The sequence below is a fragment of the Orycteropus afer genome, unplaced genomic scaffold (genome assembly GCF_000298275.1).
Source record: "Orycteropus afer afer isolate SDZICR_OR568_19922 unplaced genomic scaffold, OryAfe1.0 scaffold03339, whole genome shotgun sequence".
Lineage (NCBI taxonomy): Eukaryota > Metazoa > Chordata > Mammalia > Tubulidentata > Orycteropodidae > Orycteropus > Orycteropus afer.
The window spans coordinates 3278-4730 of NW_006924926.1; the positions used below are offsets into that span (position 1 = coordinate 3278).

A 1453-nucleotide genomic window follows, 5' to 3' on the forward strand; every position below is an offset into this window, starting at 1 on the left:
AAAAAAAAAAAAAGTTTTCCCAAAAGCCATAGTGTCAAAGATATATACATAAGTTACAAATATTGTTTTTTTAGAAAAAGAAAAAAGGGCCTGATAACTATTGCATTAAAATAAAACATTTTTAAAATGCCTATTAACTCATACTCATCCTTGAATTAATATAGAGTGAGGAACCCCAGAAATTACTTTTTTTCAGATTAGTGGACCGAAAACTTGAAAAACCGAGCATAGTTTGACACTGAGGAAGGGACCTTGCCTAGTCTTTTGATTCACAAAAGGAGCCAGGCTTCTAGCTGTCTTTCAGAAAGACCCACCAATTAAAGAAAGCCAAAGAGCAATTCATTTATATAGTGGCAGCCCAGAAAGAGATGGCAGAATTTTTTTGCAACATAAACAGTTGAAAGAGGCGTCAATAAAAGATGATTAATTGAATTTAATTAAAACTATAATATTGCATCAGTGCCTTACACCTTTCTTGTCTTGGTCCACAGGCTCTTACAAACATGGGTGAAATTCTAAAAGCTGCAGGCTGTGACTTCACTAATGGTGAGTTGCTTGACGTTACTTCACATTTTCATTAGCTGTTTCCTTAGTCTTTCTGAAGAACACATGGAATCCAATAATATGCCGATCATTATTGCTTTTTAAAGCTGTTGTTTTCATGATCTGGAAAATGACACTTTTAGCTCTACTTCCCCTCTTATTTCAGTCCCATATTAATCAAGACAGTTACAGAGCTATATACTGTTTTTCCAAGTAATGTTTTGCATCAGATCAAATAGCTGAAGCTAGTGATGTGTGTATCTTCCAGTGGTAAAAACAACTGTGTTGCTGGCTGACATAAATGACTTCACTGCTGTCAATGAAGTCTACAAACAGTGTAAGTAATTTGGCTCTATTCCTATTTTTTATTTTAAAAAGAAAAGAATCTGTTAATATCAATGAGTGCCTATTATGACTTAAGAGTGATAGGAGATGATAAAGAAATTGCCACACAAACACTGATGTACAGTGGATAGATGGGTGGACAGGCTGAATGATTAGGTATATCTATGCATGGGGGAGTGTGCCCATGACCATATATTGGGTTGGCAGACAGTGTTTCTACAAGTGTATTTATATGTTCTGTAAGAATTTCCAGGTATACAGTAGAGCTGACAAGGGACAAGGTTGTAGTCACTTCTTGGCCACAGCCAGCTACCTGGAAGGAGGAAGCAGTTGGACCTGTGGGCTCGGGACCATGGTCCCAGGGGACATCAAGCTCACTTGGCATAACATACTACACAAAAACATTGTTCCACATCCTGCTTTGGTGAGTAGCGACTGGGATCTTAAAAGCTTGCGAGCGCCATCTGGATGCAATGATGGGTCTCTCTTCATCCAGAGCAAAGAAGAATGAAGAAAACCAAAGACACATGGAAACAATTAGTCCAAGGGACTGGAATACCATGTG

General features: G+C 37.9%; 1 protein-coding gene across 1 annotated transcript in view; it reads left to right on the top strand.

Annotated features, from left to right (window-relative positions):
* Window positions 1-1453, top strand: part of LOC103213483 (2-iminobutanoate/2-iminopropanoate deaminase-like) — a 6266-nt gene that overhangs the window by 2355 nt on the left and 2458 nt on the right. Inside the window, exons 3-4 of the mRNA XM_007959251.1 lie at window positions 492-546; window positions 812-880. Coding sequence (XP_007957442.1) covers window positions 492-546; window positions 812-880 — 124 coding nt within the window. The remainder of the gene's footprint in view (window positions 1-491; window positions 547-811; window positions 881-1453) is intronic.